Raw genomic sequence first — 19105 nt, 5'->3', positions numbered from 1 at the left:
CCACAACTAAGGATATTTCAGTTGTAGGACCTTATAAGAAATACAATCCTTGTGCTAATCTTACGAAAACTTAAGAGAAGTGATATTTATAGAAGATTGTCTGTAGGACATTCATGATTCCTTTAAGTATGCTATATTCTGTCTGTGGTGGACACTGTAATTGACTTTCTAGCATCCACTTCAGCCCAGTTAATTAGTCTAAACCTGTCACAGTGATTGGTTAAGGCCTACGCCAATTTAGGCTAATGAGACCTGAGAAGAGGCTTTATTGCAGTATAAATGCCTGCCTATCTCTCCCCTCAGAGTGAACAAAGACACATGTTGATCCAGTATTTGCTGGCATCCATCCTGTGCCTATAAAGAAAAGAGCTTTTAGGACCAAGCTGATGCTGTTCCTAGCAGAATAAACAGAAAATTGCTGATGACATTGTGGATCCCCTAAATCAATTAACCTTGAGATGCAGGCAGCCTGTTCTTTGTATTTCCTTTTGTATGAAATAACCTCCCTTACGGTTTAAGCCCATCTCCGTTAGGGTTTCTATTACTTGTGGCCAAAAGTAGCCTTGGATCAACTGGACTGTCAGAAGCATGCATTTTTATATACTATTATTTTGTTTTTAACTATTATAAAGGTGCTACAAGATGTGACCATATGAAATCTGTGACTGAATTTGCTTTGGGACTTTATCCACCAAATCTAAGTAGACTCCTTTGAGAAATTTCTCTTAGAAAGTAGTACTAGAGAGGCGCCTGGAGACTCAGTTGGTTAAGTGTCCGAATTTGGCTCAGGTCATGATTCACAGTTGGTGAGTTAGAGCCCCACATCAGGCTCTGTGCTGACAGCTCAGAGCCTGGAGCCTGCTTCGGATTCTGTGTCTCCCTCTCTGCCCCTCCCCCACTCACATTTTGTGTCTCTTACAAAATTAAATAAACACATAGAAAAATTCTTAAAAAAAAAAAAAAAAGTAGTGCTAGAAAGAGCTCTGATTTTATGGTATAATGTATATGTTTCTTCTTTCCTGTTAAGAATATTATTTTGTTTATGCTACCAAGAAATTTAAAACTAAATGTGAGACTCCTCTATAGCAACTATGTAAACTCTTCCAAGGGTACATCTGTTTCCTTTCTGGCTTTGGTTTTCTACTTTAAAAAATATTTTTCATGGTCCTCATAGTTTATTTGTATTTATTATTATTTGCTCCTGATCCAAGCCATCTCAAGTACTCTGGAGACAAATTTAATAAATAAAAATAAAATGGATTCCAGCGTTATAGCTGACATACTGATTTACATATAAGATTACGATATGCATGAAATATTGCCGACAGAGCCCCCCCAGGTGCCCAGAGAATTTATAAAATTCTTAAAGCAAAATTAACTTTAATTTACTTAAACCTTTAAAGCATATACTATATTACACTTGTTGCCACTTACAAAAGAGTTTAGCTTACTATTCAGATTAAAATGACCTTTACAGGTGCTCATGAGTAAGGAGGGCTTTAAAAAGACACGACCCTTGCATTTATTGCCAGGATGCTCTGACCTGTTTTTACAGGTGGCTTCTAGTGTAGTGTAGTGTAGGGAGTCACCACACTTTAAGCAAATCAATTATTTCCAATAACAATGCTTCAAAATAAATATTTAACCTCTGTAAGACTGAGTAAAATTCTAGGCAGTGTTTCTTGACATTAATGTGGTAAATGAGATTTATAATTTCCTAAATTAGAATTAGAGATTTAACATTTTACAGTCACTAATTTTTAAGAGTTACTCTATTATTTAATCTTTTTTCCCTCATAACCATAAAATTCTTTATAAAGTTAAAACTCCCCTAGCCCTCTTTTGGATAGCCAGAAGTGTGAAAATTATTTTTTTGCTTTTAACAAATTATATCAGTTAGAAATATTTTATCATCCCTTGATGTAAGTAATTGAACTTGTATGGTACTTGTACGTACATTCTCAAGTAAAAGATTGCCCAATGTTTTATATGGGCAGTATTAAGTTGTAAGTTGCTCCAGCTTTTGTGTTTGTTCAAAAGAACTTCTCTCTTTTCGTGCATGTATTAACATAGCCAAGTTATTTATAGGTAAAAATCAAGAGAAACTCATTTATCATATAATAAAGCTTGTCTCCCTCTCTTTTTAGGATATTTTCTTTTCTGGATGTTGTTACCTTGTGTCGCTGTGCTCAGGTCTCCAGGGTAAGAATGATTGATGTGATTATGGGGGAGATCTGTAGTAGGCAGATCATTTACTTCAGATGTTGTATGTTTCAGAGAATGTTATTTCATCCATGGCATTCCCAAACCTATGTAATTCTATAGTAAGATTCTACTATATGTCTCTATCAATTTTTTGGTTTTTTTGTTTGTTTGTTTTGTTTTTCTGAGAGAGACGGGAGGGAGGGCAGAGAGAGAGGGAGAGAGAGAAAATCTCAGGCTCCCCTCTGCTAGCGTAGAGCTCAGTGCGGGGCTTGAACTCAACTCTGACATCGTGACCTGAGCTGAAATCAAGAATCAGACACTTAACCAAGTGAGCCACCCAAGCTCCCCAGTTTTTTGGAATTCTTGACTATTTGTTTAATGTAAACAGGAAACATTTTCAAGAAAAAAGTATTATACGTGCAAATCAAAAGGTTAGGCTCTCTTGGGGCGCCTGGGTGGCGCAGTCGGTTAAGCGTCCGACTTCAGCCAGGTCACGATCTCGCGGTCCGGGAGTTCGAGCCCCGCGTCGGGCTCTGGGCTGATGGCTCAGAGCCTGGAGCCTGTTTCCAATTCTGTGTCTCCTTCTCTCTCTGCCCCTCCCCCGTTCATGCTCTGTCTCTTTCTGTCCCAAAAATAAATAAACGTTGAAAAAAAAAAAAAAAAAATTTAAAAATAAAAAAAAAAAAAGGTTAGGCTCTCCTCTGAATTATAACAAAATAGTGTTTCATTAAGTTTTCCTAATTCATTTTATATACACACACACACACACACACACACACACACACATCCCACACACAGAGGCTCTTGAGAATCTAATTCTCATTTTTTTCCCCATATTACTTTCAATTATCAATTGTTTTCAGTTTCTCATATTATCAAAAGATAATAGCCAGAAATTAATTTATTAAAAAACTATAGGGCATTCTCTAAGTTTTTTATTTCACTTAATTATCTATTTTTGTTAATTGACATTGTTTGACAAAACTGAAACGTCATAATCTTACTGGCTGCTACTAATATAGAGTGGATTCTGTGTTGTGTTATGGGAAATTTGTTTTATGAACCATTCAACTCTCTTTTGTGATACAGATATATAATGATTAACTTAAAATGAATGAACACCTGCAGTCATCTTTTTTTTATAAGCTGGAAATGGCTTTTTGCTTTTTCGGTTAATAAACACTGAGAAACTACTGTGTATCAGATACAGTCCTAGGTGCTGGATATATAACACGGTTCTATTATAAAGTATGGTTTTTATCTTTGTAGGTGTGTGCAGGTTTTCAAATAACCAACACTACTTCCTTCAAAATAACCCATAAAACTTACCATCAAAAATTCACGGTGTCTTGCTAACCTTAATGTAATTCTGCGTCATAAAAACCTACTAAATCTGTGTATCAGCTACTTTGGAAACCATCAGCAGTATTCTGATGTTTTCTCTTCATGACTTTTTTGTCCCCTGTACTTGAGTGGTTGCTTTAGACGTGGCTGGTACAAATGAATAGGGTTTCCTTAATATCTCCGTATGAAGCTGAGGTCATCATTGAGAAACAAAATACCCAGGCCAGTGTCTAAACATGTTTAGTTGCAGGGTCTCATGTCACAAATGTTGATTTGAGTGAATTTTAATTGTTTTCATTTGTAGGTTTCTCTTCCCTTTTATGTTTTAACTTAAAGGAAAGCACAACACCAATTTTCATTAAATGGAGACTTGGCACATCAGTAGTTATCCTGTTGTTCTCTGTACTTTAAGTAGTTAATGAATTTGTTCTTTTAAAAAAAGATTCTAGGGGTGCCTGAGTGGCACAGTCAGTTAAGCTTCCAACTTTGGCTTAGGTCATGATCTCATGGTTCGTGAGTTCAAGCCCCTCAGGCTCTCTGCTGTCAGTGCAGAAGCTGCTTTGGATCCTCTGTCGCCCTCTCCCTCCCCTGCCCCCCCCCATCATGGAATCTAGCCCTGTTTAGGCCTGCTTAGGATTCTCTCTCTCCCTCCCTCTGCCCCTCCCCTGCTCACTTGCTTTGTCAAAATAAATAAACTTAAAAAAAAAGGGACTCTAGAAAGGAACCTGTCATGCACAGTTTCCTTTCTTGTATCTCAGTATTGACTCTGTTTCAGTGTGTTCCAGTAAGAGGTGATGTGCTAAGTTTATAACTCAACAATACTAAGACTTTTGTTTATACTTTAATAGGGAAAACTTTTAAAGGCTTTCTCATTAAAATATGGAATGATCCACACAAATTAGAAACTAAATCTTCCAGTTAGAAAAAGAGTTTCTGATTAGGATACTTATCACAACCTGTCCTTTCCCAGCTCCCCCCCACCTCCCACCCCACCCCAGCTGCTAGTTTCTATACCCACTCATTTTTGAGATAATCTAATTGGGTAAACTATGAATCAGAAATAAGACAGACCTTTTGGGAGTTAATGGTGGTGGGCGTGGGATGGGGGGTGCTGAGAAATTTTTTGGTCAATTTCAATCATTAGTTTGAATTGTGAACTTGCATATTGTTGATTTCCCCCCTTGAGTTTCTGCTCATTTTGTCTCTTTTTCTTCAAAACAGGCCTGGAATGTTCTGGCTCTGGATGGCAGTAACTGGCAGCGAATTGACCTGTTTGATTTCCAGAGGGATATTGAGGTATAATTATGTGGTGTGTGGCCCCATTTCTCATGTTAGAATGTAATTACAGCATGGAACAGATTAGCCCCAACCATACAAATCTCCTTTCCCTGGAGAGAGAAACTATTAATTTCAGTGCATCTGAACTTCATGGGAACTTGCAATGTTCCCAACAGCTTGCTCAGTTTTTGAGAATAAGCAGAACTGTTTTACTTATAGAATACTAAGTTGTTTAGTATTAATAGGACTACAATTTTTTGCTTTTATTTTTGTGGTGGAAATGTGAACACATTTGCTCATTGTAAGGAAGTCTTTTTATATTTTCTTATTGAAGAATGAGTAGACTTAACAGTTTGTTGGGGGATGATATTTGCATAAATTCTTCTTGAGATGAGTATTTTGGTTTTTTGGGAGCCTACAGACAGTTTTTGTGGAGAACAAAAAAAGAATAAAGCCAAATCATTTAATGAATTATTTTTGCTAGGAAGAGATTTTTCTTTTCCCCTTCTCACTTTTCCCCTGTATTTCATCTTAGTATAGCCTATTATCTCTAAACTGGAGAAGGATAATGGCTTAAGCTTAAAATTATCTTAACATGAACCTGAGCTCTACGGTCCTTGGTTTTCTTGTCAGGAGAAATAATAGCTTCCTCATTTGTTATAAGAATAAAATAAGATTTAGATTTAGATTAAAAAAAATTTTTTTTTATAAGTTGCAATGGGGGCACCTGGGTGGCGCAGTCGGTTAAGCGTCCGACTTCAGCCAGGTCACGATCTCGCGGTCCGTGAGTTCGAGCCCCGCGTCAGGCTCTGGGCTGATGGCTCAGAGCCTGGAGCCTGTTTCCGATTCTGTGTCTCCCTCTCTCTCTGCCCCTTCCCCGTTCATGCTCTGTCTCTCTCTGTCCCAAAAATAAATAAACGTTGAAAAAAAAAAAATTAAAAAAAAAAAAAATAAGTTGCAATGAAACTTGTGGATCCATATAAGAAGTTTTTAGGGGCACCTGAATGACTCAGTCAGTTAAGTGTCCGACTCTTGCTTTCAGCTCAGGTCATGATCTCACAGTTTGTATGATCGAGTCCCACAGCAGGCTCTGTACTTTTCTCTCCCTCTTCCTCTGCCATTCAAGCTTTCTCTCTCTCTCTCTCTCTCTCTCTCTCTCTCTCTCTCTCTCTCTCTCAAATAAATAAATAAATAAATAAGCAAGCAAGCAAGCAAGCAAGCACTTAAAAAAATAGAAAAAAGGGGTGCCTGGGTGGCTTAGTCGGTTAAGCATCTGACTTCAGCTCGGGTCATGATATCAAGGTTTGTGAGTTCAAGCCCTGCGTCGGGCTCTGTGTTGACAGCTCAGAGCCTGGAGCCTGCCTTTGGATTCTGTGTCTCCCCCTCTCCCTCTGCCCTGCCCACTCTGTCTCTCAAAAATAAACATTTATTTTTTTTTTTTAATTTTTTTTTTTCAACGTTTATTTATTTTTGGAACAGAGAGAGACAGAGCATGAACAGGGGAGGGGCAGAGAGAGAGGGAGACACAGAATCGGAAACAGGCTCCAGGCTCTGAGCCATCAGCCCAGAGCCCGACGCGGGGCTCGAACTCACCGACGGCGAGATCGTGACCTGGCTGAAGTCGGACGTTTAACCGACTGCGCCACCCAGGCGCCCCTCAAAAATAAACATTTAAAAAAAAATAGAAAAAAAAAAGTTTTTAAAAAGCCTCACGTGAACTTACCGTTATACACAGAACGTTCCATTTCTACAGAAAGTGCTTTTAAGATAATAGCCACTGACATTATGCAGGATTCTTATATTTTTCACAGTTGTCTAATCTTCATGGATATAAATGTTTAAAGCAACATGGCCCAGAGAATCATTCAGCAAGCTTTTGATAAGTGTCCATTGAGTCTCTGCTGTATTCAGAGTACTCTAGTAACACTTTGGAGAGGATTCAGAAATAATCAAGGAAGCTAATGTCCTTCAGTAGCTGCAGTTTGACCAGTAGAGCAGCCTACATTAACATAGTGGCATAAAACTACAGAACTACAGAGAACCATTTCCTCAACTAGAGAGTGCCTTACAAATTGAACAAAATAAACAAACAGGGTTTGAGCCTGTTTGGGGTAGATAAGTTAATCAGGAAAGCTTTCTCAAACAAGTTGACATTTCTTTATTGAATTAATTAAGTTTTTAAATCAAGTAGAAGCCTTTGTTTATAGATTATTAAAAATGATGTGTTCTCTTCAAAAACAATGTAGTGGCTTATTTTTGTTTACCTGTTTTTTCTTTACAGGGCCGGGTAGTGGAGAATATTTCAAAACGATGTGGGGGCTTTTTACGAAAGTTAAGTCTTCGTGGGTGTCTTGGAGTAGGAGACAATGCATTAAGGTAAGAACATGATTATTGATTAACTGATCTTCTTGAATAAGTAAAGAACAGCACCATCTCACCCAGAAAAAGCTAAAGTAATTTTGTGTATTCTTAAGCTATTCTGAAGCCAAACATACACATATTATTTATAGCACAAAAATATCCAGTACTGGGATGTATGGTTTTGAGAATAAAACAAGAGCAAATACCTTCTGCCAAAAGCCAGATTCCTCATATCATAAATGGTTCTTTTGGAGTCTTGAGTAAAAATTCTTCTTAATTTGTTAACTCAAAGGTAGGGTAATTGTAACCTTGGTCAACAAAAAGATCAATGTTTAAAAGTTTGTGGTTGGGGCGCCTGGGTGGCTCAGTCGGTTAAGCGTCTGACTTCAGCTCAGGTCATGATCTTGCGGTCCGTGAGTTCAGGCCCCACGTCGGGCTCTGTACTGCCAGTTCAGAGTCTGGACCCTGCTTCAGATTCTGTGTCTCCCCCTCTCTCTGCCCCTCCCCTGCTCATGCTCTGTCTCTCTCTGTCTCAAAAATAAATAAAAGCATTAAAAAAATAAATAAATAAAAAAAAAAAGTTTGTGGTTGCCCGAAAAACAAATAAACCAGTGAAGAAATGAGCAGAAAACATGAATAGACACTTCTCTAAAGAAGACATCCAGATGGCCAACAGGCACATGAAAAGATGCTCAGCGTCGCTCCTCATCAGGGAAATACAAATCAAAACCACACTCAGATATCACCTCACGCCAGTTAGAGTGGCTAAAATGAACAAATCAGGAGACTATAGATGCTGGAGAGAATGTGGAGAAATGGGAAGCCTCCTGCACCGTTGGTGGGAATGCAAACTGGTGCAGCCACTCTGGAAAACAGTGTGGAGGTTTCTCAAAAAATTAAAAATAGAGCTACCCTATGACCCAGCAATAGCACTGCTAGGAATTTACCCAAGGGATACAGGAGTGCTGATGCATAGGGGCACTTGTATCCCAGTGTTTATAGCAGCACTCTCAACAATAGCCAAATTGTGGAAAGAGCCTAAATGTCCATCAACTGACGAATGGATAAAGAATTTGTGGTTTATATACACAATGGAATACTACGTGGCAATGAGAAAGAATGAAATATGGCCTTTTGTAGCAACATGGATGGAACTGGAGAGTGTTATGCTAAGTGAAATAAGTCATACAGAGAAAGACAGATACCATGTGTTTTCACTCTTATGTGGAGCCTGAGAAACTTAACAGAAGTCCATGGGGGAGGGGAAGAAAAAAAAAAAAGAGGTTAGAGAGGGAGAGAGCCAAAGCATAAGAGACTCTTAAAAACTGAGAACAAACTGAGGGTAGATGGGGGGTGAGAGGGAGGGGAGGGTGGGTGATGGGTATTGAGGAGGGCACCTTTTGGGATGAGCACTGGGTGTTGTATGGAAACCAATTTGACAATAAATTTCATGTTAAAAAAAAAATAAAAGTTTGTGGTTGAAAATGAATTTATTTTCATAATTGTGAGTTACTTTTGTATCAACATCCAATATTACCAATAATATCTTTTATTATTTTTTGTAATGCTTAAAATTGTGGCTATTTTGTTTCAAACCTTTAACTTTCTTCCCTGTAAAGGACCTTTGCACAAAATTGTAGGAACATTGAAGTACTGAATCTAAATGGGTGTACGAAGACTACAGATGCGTAAGTATTTTATGTTTTAGAGGGGTGAATCATAGCCCCTTGTTTCCTGCCTATGCTAGCTTTAAATGTGGGCTATTAAATATATTTAGCAAATTTCATTTTGACCTTACAGAGGAAAGATATTTTGAAAGGAGAAAACATTAAAATAGAAATGGCATAAGAAACTAGTTTTGGAATCTGACCCAAATCCTATCTTGATATTTAAAGTGAAACTTAAAAATTGGAGTCCATGTGTATGCAGTAGGGATACTAATACTAGAAATTACTAGGACTACTTATGTTTCAAGAAGATACTAGTAGCTTTCATTCAAAAGGCAGAGTAAACCAATAATTCTGTAAAAAGATAGAAAATCTTAAATACATATGAAACAACTTGTGATCATCGATACTGAGAGCATGTGTTAAATGACCCTTTAAATGTGCTATGTCTGTGTCAGGTACAGTATAAATGGAATAAAACAGTTGTTCATCCTTGAGAGCTTACTGTCACAGACCTAATAGGTGTGGAAGGTAGACATAAAAAACATTCAGCCCCTGCCCTGCCCTGCCCTGCCCAATTCAGTCCCAGGTTATCTATTGGTGATGATATGTATCAAATAACATTTAAATATTATATAGGGAAATTGTTGCCTGTTATGAGATGAAGTGAAGCCATTGAGGAAACATGTTTATACAGGGAGGGGGGCCAGGATTATTTAGTGAATGTTCCTGTTCGGAAAGGCCTCATGAAAGAGATGGGATCTTTAGAATTGAAACAGAGGGTACAGATTGTTTATTTCAGTACTTTCTTTGAGGTCACAACATTATTAACTTTTACTAAAAAAAAAAAATGTCTGAAAGACAAAAACTATGGTTATCCTACTGTGGTTATTCTAACAAGTATTATTTCTGTGGATTGATTTGACCTTTAACATGAGTAACATGTCTAACTCCTCCCCCAACCATGACTTTATACCAGTAGCCCTCCATTTACTTTAGATAAATTACCTGTTTATTTTTTTCTTTTGAATACTTAATATTACAGAGATTAAAATTTTGGCTACTTTGGTAAAAATAAAAGTGACATATAATTTACACTAAGAATAATTTTCTAAGAATCTATTCTATATACCAAAGATAAACTGACAAAAATGTAGTACAATTTATGTGCAAAGCAACTCATTTTTACTGTTTGTAATAACAAATACTACATTATTTTCAATAGCAAAAGATGGGAAAGAACCCAAATATCAATCAGTAGAGGACTGTTAAAGGAATGAGGAGAGTATATAGTATTCTGGAATGATCTCTAGGACATACTGTTTAAGTTAAGGAAGCAAACTGCAGAGGAGTTTGTATAAGATACTTTTTGCAGAGCCAGTAAATACCTATGTTTACTTATATTTTCAAAAAGAAACAATTTAAAGATTATAAAAATGAGTAAAAATGGTGACCTGTGGATAAGAGAATAAACACAGAGACAGGGATGAAAGGAAGACTCTGAAGTATCAGGTTTTGTAGTTTTCCTTTAATAGCTATGTAAATGTTTTACATACATAATTAAAATATGAATTAAGTCAAAAAGAAATCAAAGCAGTCCCTAAAAGTTGAAAACAAAATAAAACACATGAACCCAATCATATCAAGTTGGAGCTATAACCACACAGAGAGAAATTACTTCTACTGACTTTTGATTTCTTTTTTTTAAGGTTTTTTTTTTTACACTTGATTTTAGCCTAAAGGCCAAGAAGCAATAAGTTTTTTGTTTTTTGTTTTTTTTTAATGTTTATTTATTTTTGAGAGAGTGCACAAGCTGGGAGGGGCAGAGAAAGAGGGAGACATGTGGTCTGTGTGTCGACAGTGGCACTTGAACTCACAAACCGTGAGATGACCTTAAGTTGGACGCTTAACTGATTGAGCCACCCAGGCGCCCCTCTTTTTTTTTTTTTTAAGTTTTATTTATTTATTTTGAGAGAGAGACAAAGAGCACAGTGGAGAGGGGCAGACAGAGAGAGAATCCCAAGCAGGCTCTACACTCCATGCAGAGCCCTATGCGGGGCTCAAACCCACAAAGTGAACTGTACAATCATGACCTGAGCCAAAATCAAGAGTCAGATAAATGCTTAACTGATTGAGCCACTCCAGTGCCCTGACTTTTATTTCTTATGAAAAGTTTTAAATATATACCAAAGTAGACAAAACAGTGTACTGAACACATCACCCACCTTCAAATTGATAATTGAGAAATTACCACTTTGATGGTCAGTCTTGTTTCGTCTATATCCCCAAATTTTTCTTACTTTGAAAAAAGTCCTAGACGTCATATTATTTTAATCTGTAAGCATATATTTCTAAAAGATAAAAGCTTTTAACATAAGCATGTTAATTTTATCACTCCTATAAAAAAACTTAATATCTTAAAATCATCAAATAACCACTGGCCAGTTCAGATTTTTGCTGCTTCTAGTGACTTCAGAAACAAAATATTTTAAGCATCATATATAAGAAAAAAGACAGAAACTTTAAAAAGCAAAAATGGAGACTTCTGCTTCTGCCATGACAATAAATGCCCTCCTGCCATAAACAACTGTAAAACTGTACAAAACATATCAAAGAACCAGTTTCAGATGTTGGACATATGCAGCACAGAACTGAGCAATTAGGTGAGCCCTATGACCACCCTGGCTTTCTGCCTGGTGGTGTTTTCCAGATGATGGTATAAGGAGAAGGAACCCAAACAGAGAACAAGGTTCTGGCTGATTTGAAGAATAAGAGATCAGAGTCCAGGAAGACAAAAGTGGCTGGAATTTTTATCTTAAGATGGGAGAACTACTCAAAAAGGCTACAGAAATCTACATTGATCTGGCTGAATAGTAAGCTATAAATGGACATATTGAGACCCCACAAAGCTGGGTAGAAAACATCTAAAAGGAAGGAACAATTACCAGGAAACTGTAAACTGAGAAATTGCCAGAGCTTAGGTAATGCTGAGAGAAGTTCAAAATGAAGAATGTTCATTGAATACCTTGGGGTATTTAATAGAGACTTCAGAAAGGTCATGCCTTTGTAGTAAAGCTAGACTGGACCTGTCCCAGTAAAAGTTAAAAGAAAAAATTCAGGGTCAAATTGATCCATACCTAATTTAGCTGCCTGCCAAGTTGACATTCTTTTAAAGAAGACAACAAAGCATGGGGTGCCTGGGTAGCTCAGTGGTTAAGTGTCCAGCCCTTGATTTTGGCTCAGGTCATGATCTCATGGTTGTGAGATCAAGCCCTGCATTGGAATGCTCTCTCCCTCTCTCCCTGTCTCTCTCAAAATAAATAAACTTTAAAAATAAAGACAACAAAGCCTAGACACTCAGCATACAGAATTTCCAGCATTCAATGAAAATTACAAGACATGCAAAAAAGCATGAAATGATACCAGAAGAAAAACCAGTCAATAGTAACAGGTCCAGAAATGACAGAGGTTATAAAATTGACCAATAAAAAGGGTTTAAAAATAGCAAGTACAAACATGCTCAAGAATTTGTGCAAAAACTTAAAGATAATATGGAGACTGAAGTAAAAGGATGAGAGAGGATATACTATTACAATCACTAATCACAGGAAACTTGGAATGGTTAGTAACATGAGATGATGTAAACTTCAGGAAAAGTGTAGATGAAAAAGATACTAGCAAGTAAATGACAAATCAAGTAGACCAAAAAACAATAAAGCTCTAGAAGACTTGAGCAACACTGTCAATGAACTTGTCCTAATTGACACTTAAACAGAATGCTATACCAGAAAGCATCAGAGTAAATGTTCTTTTCAAGTGCACTTAGAATATTTAGTGAGACACACCAAATAATGGACCATAAAAAATTTTTCAGTGAATTTAGGATTGAAATCATAGTGAGTGTAGTGCCATGTCCTCAACAGAATTAAAGTAGAAATGAGTAACATTTCTTGAAATTTTGAAAGTTAAATATTATCCTTCAGAATAACATGGGTCCACAATTTCTTTATCCATTCATCAGTTGATGGACATTTAGGTTTATATGCACAATGGAGTACTACGTGACAATGAGAAAGAATGAAATATGGCCCTTTGTAGCAACATGGATGGAACTGGAGAGTGTTACGCTAAGTGAAATAAGCCATACAGAGAAAGACAGATACCATATATTTTCACTCTTATGTGGATCCTGAGAAACTTAACAGAAGTCCATGGGGGAGGGGAAGGAAAAAAAAAAAAAAAGAGGTTAGAGTGGAAGAGAGCCAAAGCATAAGAGACTCTTAAAAACTGAGAACAAACTGAGGGTAGATGGGGGGTGAGAGGGAGGGGAGGGTGGGTGATGGGTATTGAGGAGGGCACCTTTTGGGATGAGCACTGGGTGTTGTATGGAAACCAATTTGACAATAAATTTCATATATTGGGAAAAAAAAAGAGAGAACATGGGTCCAAGAATAGATTACAAAGAAAACTAGAAAATATGTTTTGCTGTGTGATAATGAAAACATAATATTTGAAACTTGTGGGCTATTCCAAAGTCAATACTTTAGAGAAAAACGTAGTGTCAAATGCTTATGTTAGAAAAGAAAGGTTTAAAATAGAGGATCTAGGGGTTCATCGCTGGCTCAGCTGATAGAGCATGTGACTCGACCTCGGGGTGGTGAGTTCAAGCCCCACGTTGAGTACAGAGATTACTTTTTAAAAAATTAGATATCAACAAAATAGGAAACAAAAACAGTACTGAAACCAAAAGCTGGTTTCTTGGGGGGAAAAAAACCCCAAATTGACAGACTCAGACGAAGAAAATAAAAGAGAAGACCTAGATTATCAAGGAGAGCACTAAATATTTTACCCAAAAGACAGATTAAGACAATCTGAATAGATCAGTAACAAGTAAATTCAGTGAATAATTGAAAAGAATCCCATAAAGAAAAGCCCAGGCCCAGATGTCTTCACTGGTGAATTCCATCAAATATTTAAAGAAGAGGGGCACCTGGATGGCTCATTTGGTTAAGCATCTGATTCTTGATTTCGGCTTAGGTCATGGTCTCACAGTGGTGAGATCTAGCCCCACGTTGGGTTCCATGCTAATCGTGGAGACTGCTTGGGATTCTCTCTCCCTCTCTCCTTCTCTCCTTCTCCTTCCTCCACCCCTCAAAATAAATAAAAAAATAAACATTAAAAAATATTTACAGAAGAAATAATGGCAGTTTTCAAACTGATTCATAAAATGAAATAGGAAGTATTTTATGAGGCCAGTATTTTTCTGATACCAAAGACATCACAATAAAAGGAAATCTACTAATTGTTCTTTCTCAGAAACAGAGCCACAAAAATACTTGACAGAATTTTAGCAAACTAAATCCAGCAACATAAGAAAGGATTTGGAATCATAACCAAGCGGGATTTACCCCAGAAATACAAGTGTGGCTTAATATCTGAAAATCAATTAAATATAATATCTCATAATAATTAGTAGAATAAAGTAGAGGTCAGTAGACTTTCTGAACAGGGCCAGATAAGGAAATATTTTTAGGGCTTCATTGACCATACAGTCTCTGTCACAGCACCCAACCCTGCCAATATGTTTTACAAAGGCAGCCATAGAGTATATATAAACAATTAAGCATAAGTGTGCTCCAATAAAGCTTTATTTCTGAACAATGAGATTTGAATTTCATGTAAGTTTCACATGTCACAAGATCTTTAAAAATTTTTTTTCAACCCTTTGAAAACATCAAAACCATTCTTGACTTGTGAGCTATATAAAAACAGGCAGCTGGTGAGATTTACTGCCCCTTGGAATAAAGGACAGGAACTACATGATCATCTCAGTGTGTGGTGGCCTCTAAAATGGCCCCCAAATAACCCCTGACTCCTAGTACTCACACCCTTATGTAATCTTTCCCCATGAACGTGGACTGGACCTAGTGACTCATTTCTAACAATAGAATACTGCAAAAGAGATTGGATGTCACTTTGGAGGTTAAGTACCAAAGACTGTGATTCTTTCTTGCTCTGCTTTCTCTCAGGGCTGTGGCTCTGGAGGAAGCAGCCTGCCCTGTTGTGAGTAGCTCTGTGGAGAGGTCCACGTAGCAAGGAACTTAAGGTGTGGCCAGCAGCCAGCAAGGACCTGAAACCTATCAAAAACCAAATGAGTGAGCTTGGAATTGGATCTGCTGAGGTCTGCCAACAGCCACCTAAAATAGGCTTGGAAGGGAATTTGCACCCAGTTAACCTTTGAGATGAATGCAGCTGTGACCAAGACCTTAATTGCAGCCTGTGAGACATCCTGAGTCAGAGGCACCCTGCTAAAGCTGCCTGTGCCTGTATTCCTGACCCACAAAAACCATGCGATAATAAATGTTGTTTTAAGCTGCTCGGTTTGGGGAGTAATTTGTTAAGTAATAGTAGATAATTAATACATCATCGGATACAGAAAAAAAATACATGGCAAATCCAACACCTATTTGTGATAAAAAAAAATTCTCAACAAACTAGAAATAGAAGGGAATTTACTCAATCTGATCAAAACCATCTATGAAAAACCTGCTGCTAACATCATACTTAATGATGAAAGACTTTACCCTAAGGTCAAGACCAAGGTAAAGATGTTCCATGTCACCATTTCTGCCAACATTCTGTTGGAGATTCTAGCCAATGCAATAAGCTTGAAAGAAGAACAAGAAAGAAAGAAAGAGAGAGAGAGAGAGAGAGGAAGGAAGGAAGGAAGGAAGGAAGGAAGGAAGGAAGGAAGGAAGGAAGGAAGGAAGGAAGAAAACTGACAGGAAAGAAGTAAACCGTGTTTATTCACAGGTAACATAATTCTAAAAGAAGTGCTTGAAAACAGCAAAACATTACTGAAAGAAATTAAACACCTGTATTAAAAGTATACAGAGAACTCTTACAATTAATAATAAGGCAATCCAGTTAAAGATTGGGCTAAACATTTGGGTAGATTTTCACCAAGGAAAGAGATGAATGGCTAATAAGCACAAGAAAGGGTGTTTGTTGCACAATTGCACAATAAAACCACAGTGGGATTACAATCCATACCCCCTAACATGACTATAATGAAAAAGAGAGTGCCAAGTATTGGCAAAGATGTGGAGAAACTGGGGCATTCATGCATTGCTGGTAGGAATGTAAAATAGTACAGCCACTTTGGAAAATAGCGTGGTGGTTTCTTAAAAAGTCAAACATAAACATAGTGTAGGACCTAGCAATGCTAATCCTAGGCATCTACCCGGAAAAAATGGAAACATAGGTCCATACAAAGACCTAAGACACATATCTGCCAAATAGAATGTACAACTCTTATTTGGGTCCTAATTTGGACAGGTCACGTTGACGAAGACATTTATAAGACAATTAGGGAAACTTGGACAGTCAGGTTATCAGATATTAAGGAATTAAAGTCATTATCCGTTAGAAAGATGTCCTGAAATATTTACAGGTGAAATAGTCTGTCTGGGATTTGCTTTAATTTTTTAATTTTTTTTTAACGTTTATTTATTTTTGAGACAGAGAGAGACAGCATGAACAGGGAAGGGTCAAAGAGAGAGGGAGACACAGAATCTGAAACAGGCTCCAGTCTCTGAGCTGTCAGCACAGAGCCCGATGTGGGGCTCGAACTCACAGACCGTGAGATCATGACCTGAGCCGAAGCCGGACGCTTAACCGACTGAGCCACCCCGGCGCCCCTGGGATTTGCTTTAAAATACTGAAACAAAAAGCAGAGGAAAATAGATGAAATAGAAATAGTACAATGTTAATAAATGTCAAAGCTTAACGATGGTACAAGTGCATTCTGTATTCACTCTTGTGTATATTTGAAATTTTCCATAAGAAGTTAGAAAAATTAAACTGAGAACTTGACTACTGTGGAAAAAGAGCCTTTAAGAAATTCATAAAGCGGGGGTGGGGGGAGGGGAGAAATTCATAAAGGAGCACCTGGCTGGTCAGTCAGTAGAACATGTGACTCTTGATCTGAGGGTCATGAGGTCAAGCCCCACATCGAGGGAAGAGATTACTTTTTAAAAAAATCATAAAGGCAAGTAGGTAATAATATTACATAACTTAGCTTGTTTGAGCCCAATACTGGTCCTTTACAGTTGCAAAAATCCAACCATTTCATACTGCCATGTAAAAGGTTATCTTAAGCAGAGATTTAAGTGAAAGAGCAGAGACAGAGCTTTCAGTCTTCATGTTGCACCACTTGCTAGCAGGTACTAGCTAGCTTTCTGGTATTTCTGTATTTGGCAAAATGCATATAGGTCTCTTATCAGCACAGAGTAGTTTGCTGTTAAACATTTCCAAATGAGAATCAAGCACCATGATCCCCTCATGCAAACGCTCATACACAGCACAGCCTTTCTTCTTTGCGAATGGCACCTGCCTCTTCCTCAGCATGAAAGATCCCAGGATTTACAGCTGCTTTTATTTGGGGTATGGAAATTTTATAGTTCTTATGTACAGACACATGTTTAATGAGAATCGTGCATGATTTACTAAAGATGCGTTCCTATTTATTCATTATTTTCTCCTTTTTCCATTTTTCAGTACATGTACTAGCCTTAGCAAGTTCTGTTCCAAACTCAGGCACCTTGACTTGGCTTCCTGTACATCAATAACAAACATGTCTCTTAAAGCTCTGAGGTAAATGTCTTCTGCCAAGAATGTCCAATAATCAGAACAAATATACTTATTTTTTATTTCAAATAACTGAATTAAATTGGAATTGAAGGAAACTATGTTTTATGGATATGTACTATAGTTCAGAATAGATTTTTTGTTTTGTCACTTGCCCAAATTACAGGACACATCCAGGTGAAATGACTAGAGGTAACTAGGATTTCTGAACAGACTGGCACAACTTCAACATGAATGATTTGATTTTTATGAGGGCTTGATTCCCGCCCCCCCCCCCCCCAAATGCCACATATCATTATAGCTTAGTGGCTTAGTGATTAAAGCAGCACTCTGGAGCCAGGTGATTAACCAAGTACTTCAAACAAATATAACCCTCCTGAGTTGTTCCTTTCTATCTCATAGTGCTGTTAGGATTAAACAGTATTATTATTATTTGATAGTATTAGGCCAAATCGTGTAAAGTTGCCAGTATTTAACAGCTTTTGTCTTATAAAAATGACGGCCTCATGTAGTTCAACCTAATATATATAAAGCGCTTAGCAGAGTTTCTGGCATACAGTAAGCGCTTGATAAGTTTTGTTTTAATGTTAATGTATTTTTAAAGTACATTACAGAAAATGTACCTTAAAAGGAAGGTGAAATGCTCATTCTCTTTGTAACTTTACTTTTTTATCAGCCTTTTATAAATAATTATAGCCCCATGTATTGGTTATGTTCATGAATAGTAAAAATTAAGCCATTAAAAGAAATGTAGATTTAGTTGAGTGTAAGTAATCTAAAAATATGACTTCCTCTAGACTTTTCCTTATGAATATTGAATATATGCATTTAAAGCCATTTGCCATGTAGGATGATAAATAGAATAATATAACAACACTTACAGTTTACAAAATATTTTCACATAAATGATTTCATTTATTTCAAAACCTTGTGGGGCAGATAGGACAGACACTTTATAGTTAAGAAAGTCTTAAAATATTTTTTAATGCCAGGTACTGTGATTTAACCATAAGATGTAAGTAAATAAGGTATCGTTGCTGCCCTTAAGCTGCTCAGAGCCTAGTGGGAGAAAAAATAAACAGTATGATAAGTTCTGTTACAGAAGTGAGTGCATCCATTTGAGGAGAACATAGGAGGGGCTATGGCTGATCTTAGATTAAGAGGAGTTCAGGCCGGTTTCCTAAAGTGACTTGCCTGAAGTCACACTATTTAATGCTGAAGAATGAACTTGAACCAAGATCCTCTGCCTTCGTTTTATAAAACAATTAAAGCAGTATTTTCCTAAGAATGTCCTAGAACTTGAGATTCTTCCACAGTTCAAGTGAGAAATGAAAGACGAAACTAATATTTGATATAAGGCAGAGATCGAACACAATATATCCTAAATTCAGCCTGTGGAAGCAGTACTCCAGATACTTCACAGATAAGGAAAATTTATAGATCTTTTGTATTTTTTACATAAAAATGTAAATGTCCTCATTATTACTTTGATAAGTAATAGAATTATTTGATAAAGAATCTGAATCTAAACTCTTCACTAATTACTCTGTTAACTTGAACAGGTCACTTAATTCCCATTTACTTTCCAGATCTTTTAAAGA

General features: G+C 37.1%; 1 protein-coding gene across 4 annotated transcripts in view; it reads left to right on the top strand.

The window, feature by feature from the left end:
- The window catches only part of FBXL20 (F-box and leucine rich repeat protein 20), a 102452-nt gene that overhangs the window by 63998 nt on the left and 19349 nt on the right, over positions 1-19105 (top strand). For all 4 annotated transcript variants that reach the window (XM_045488673.1, XM_045488674.1, XM_045488676.1 and 1 more), the window contains exons 3-7: positions 2148-2202; positions 4771-4845; positions 7109-7203; positions 8808-8876; positions 17415-17510. In XM_045488673.1, the coding sequence (XP_045344629.1) occupies positions 2148-2202; positions 4771-4845; positions 7109-7203; positions 8808-8876; positions 17415-17510 (390 nt within the window). The remainder of the gene's footprint in view (positions 1-2147; positions 2203-4770; positions 4846-7108; positions 7204-8807; positions 8877-17414; positions 17511-19105) is intronic.

Source organism: Leopardus geoffroyi, chromosome E1 (assembly GCF_018350155.1).
Source record: "Leopardus geoffroyi isolate Oge1 chromosome E1, O.geoffroyi_Oge1_pat1.0, whole genome shotgun sequence".
NCBI lineage: Eukaryota > Metazoa > Chordata > Mammalia > Carnivora > Felidae > Leopardus > Leopardus geoffroyi.
Note: the sequence above shows the minus strand (reverse complement) of the source record. Positions and strands in the feature narration are given on the sequence as shown.